Genomic DNA, 2,500 nt, shown 5'->3' with positions numbered 1-2,500 from the left:
TGAGGTGTAGGGCACATGAGGAGATTCCTGAGTAGCAGAGGCTTCTCCATCCGGGGACTCCAGAGACAGTCCGTTAAACAGAGACGGTCGCTCCGTGTGCACAGGGATGTTCAGGCTGTGACGCAGGAAAATACAGTCGTTACTGAAGAGCTTGTTCGCTCGCTTGACCTGCTCCATCTGAGAGGGAGAGAGAAACACACACACACACACACACACACACACACACACACACACACACACGCACAATACAACTTAATACTAAACAGAACACACCAAATGATAAGATAAGAAGAGCTTCTACAACCTACTTCGTGCACTAGAGTGCTATTTGGATTGCAGCCCCTTAATCCCACCATAAGTATCATAATGTCTCATAGACCCTGCTTAGTGCACTAGAACATCATTTGAAACAGAGCTCCTTAACTCCTACACATGAGCAAAGTCATGCCTCCTACACCCTACATAGTGCACTTTAAGACTTACAGGCTGCTATTTGTGACACTGACAGGTTGTTTAAGTGTACACTACACAGAACAGTGTGTCTTTACCCTATGCAGTGCACTACACTCCCTGTACCCTACACTACACGCTTGTTAAATAGTGCACTCTGCTCCCTACACACGGTAATGTCATCTAAACCCTACATAGTGCACTTCATGTGAGTGAAGTAGACCATAATTCAGTTCCCTACTCAGTAGATGAGCGCACAGCATAGCAGGTCAAACAGTCCCTATGTAGTGCACTTTATATCCAACAGGCTATATTAGAACTCGCCCATTCAACCTGTAGCGCACTGAGAGTCCAAGAAAGGTACCCTCAGTAGTGCACTTAATAATTTTGTACCCTCAGTCGTGTACTAAATCACTTTGTTCCCTTAGTAATGCACTAAATCACTTTGTTCCCTCAGTAGTGCACTATAGTGTTCCCTCAGTAGTGCACTATGGTGTGCCCTCAGTAGTGCACTATGGTGTGCCCTCAGTAGTGCACTATGGTGTGCCCTCAGTAGTGCACTATAGTGTGCCCTCAGTAGTGCACTATTGTGTTCCCTCAGTAGTGCACTAAATCACTTTGTACCCTCAGTATTGCACAATTGTGTTCCCTCAGCAGTGCACTATTGTGTTCCCTCAGCAGTGCACTATTGTGTTCCCTCATTAGTGCACTAAATCACTTTGTACCCTCAGTATTGCACAATTGTGTTCCCTCAGCAGTGCACTATTGTGTTCCCTCATTAGTGCACTATTGTGTTCCCTCATTAGTGCACTAAATCACTTTGTTCCCTCATTAGTGCACTATTGTGTACCCTCATTAGTGCACTATTGTGTTCCCTCAGTAGTGCACTATTGTGTTCCCTCAGCAGTGCACTATTGTGTTCCCTCAGCAGTGCACTATTGTGTTCCATATCACTTTGTACCCTCAGTAGTGCACTATTGTGTTCCCTATCACTTTGTACCCTCAGTAGTGCACTAATGTGTTCCCTCAGTAGTGCACTAATGTGTTCCCTCAGTAGTGCACTAATGTGTTCCCTCAGTAGTGCACTAATGTGTTCCCTCAGTAGTGCACTAATGTGTTCCCTCAGTAGTGCACTAATGTGTTCCCTCAGTAGTGCACTAATGTGTTCCCTCAGTAGTGCACTAATGTGTTCCCTCAGTAGTGCACTATTGTGTTCCCTCAGTAGTGCACTATTGTGTTCCCTCAGTAGTGCACTATTGTGTTCCCTCAGTAGTGCACTAATGTGTACACATCATGACGGTTTTATGTGATTTAGCTAACGGCGTCACCTCAGCCGTCCATGTAAAGGGCACCGATGACGTCAGAGCGCGTTGTGTTCGTAGCGCTCAGCTTGATTCGCACGCACGAGCCCGTGTTTAAGAAGCACGAGTGTGTTTATTTACCGGAAGGAGAGACAGAGAAACCGGGGCTCTTACCGTGACCCCGTATCTGAGCGCGATGCCCTGCAGCGTGTCTCCGTCCGTCACCCGGTGCTCGATGTATCTTTCCCCGAGCGTCGACGTCACGCTGGCGGTGCTGCCGTATGACCGTGTTTTAGCGCGCGCGAGACTGAGCCACAGTTCGCCCTCTGAGTCGGAACCAGAACGGTACCGTGGCAGAACCGGGGAAAGTTCCCCTTCCGCCATCTTTATCTGTGCTCTGTAACAGCGGCTATCACCTTACACCACCTCACATCACCGCCGGAACACAGTGTGCGCGCCTGCTCTCGGTCATAACACCAAACTCAGCGATCACAACGTTAACGGTCCGTTTCAGGGTCTGATCAGGCGCGTGCGCGTGCGTAAAGCAGTATGTGGCTGGAGATTCGAGTCCTGTAAAGATTCGGTTCTTCGGATCTCCGACTACAAGCATTGTAAATAAATGGCGGAAATGCTTCGACCCGTGGGAGTCGATTCCATACGATTCGCATTTACCTTGCGTTCAAATCATGGTTAATGCTTAAACAGTAGTATATGAAGGTAATAAACGCTCTTATTTTACAGTAAGGTCT

The 2,500-nt window shown here is 47.7% G+C and overlaps 1 protein-coding gene across 2 annotated transcripts in view; it reads right to left on the bottom strand.

The window, feature by feature from the left end:
* Positions 1 to 2,500, bottom strand: part of lysmd2 (LysM, putative peptidoglycan-binding, domain containing 2) — a 5,245-nt gene that overhangs the window by 2,729 nt on the left and 16 nt on the right. For both annotated transcript variants that reach the window (XM_027171160.2, XM_027171159.2), the window contains exons 1-2: positions 1,926 to 2,500; positions 1 to 177 (exon numbers count right to left, since the gene is read on the bottom strand). The exon at positions 1 to 177 is cut by the window's left edge and continues 158 nt beyond it; the exon at positions 1,926 to 2,500 ends at the window's right edge or, in 1 of these variants, runs on beyond it. In XM_027171160.2, coding sequence (XP_027026961.1) covers positions 1 to 177; positions 1,926 to 2,135 — 387 coding nt within the window. In that variant the 5' untranslated portion in view covers positions 2,136 to 2,500. The remainder of the gene's footprint in view (positions 178 to 1,925) is intronic.

This window comes from Tachysurus fulvidraco, chromosome 13, assembly GCF_022655615.1.
Source record: "Tachysurus fulvidraco isolate hzauxx_2018 chromosome 13, HZAU_PFXX_2.0, whole genome shotgun sequence".
Taxonomy (NCBI): Eukaryota; Metazoa; Chordata; class Actinopteri; order Siluriformes; family Bagridae; genus Tachysurus; species Tachysurus fulvidraco.
This window is presented reverse-complemented; position numbering and strand designations above follow the sequence as displayed.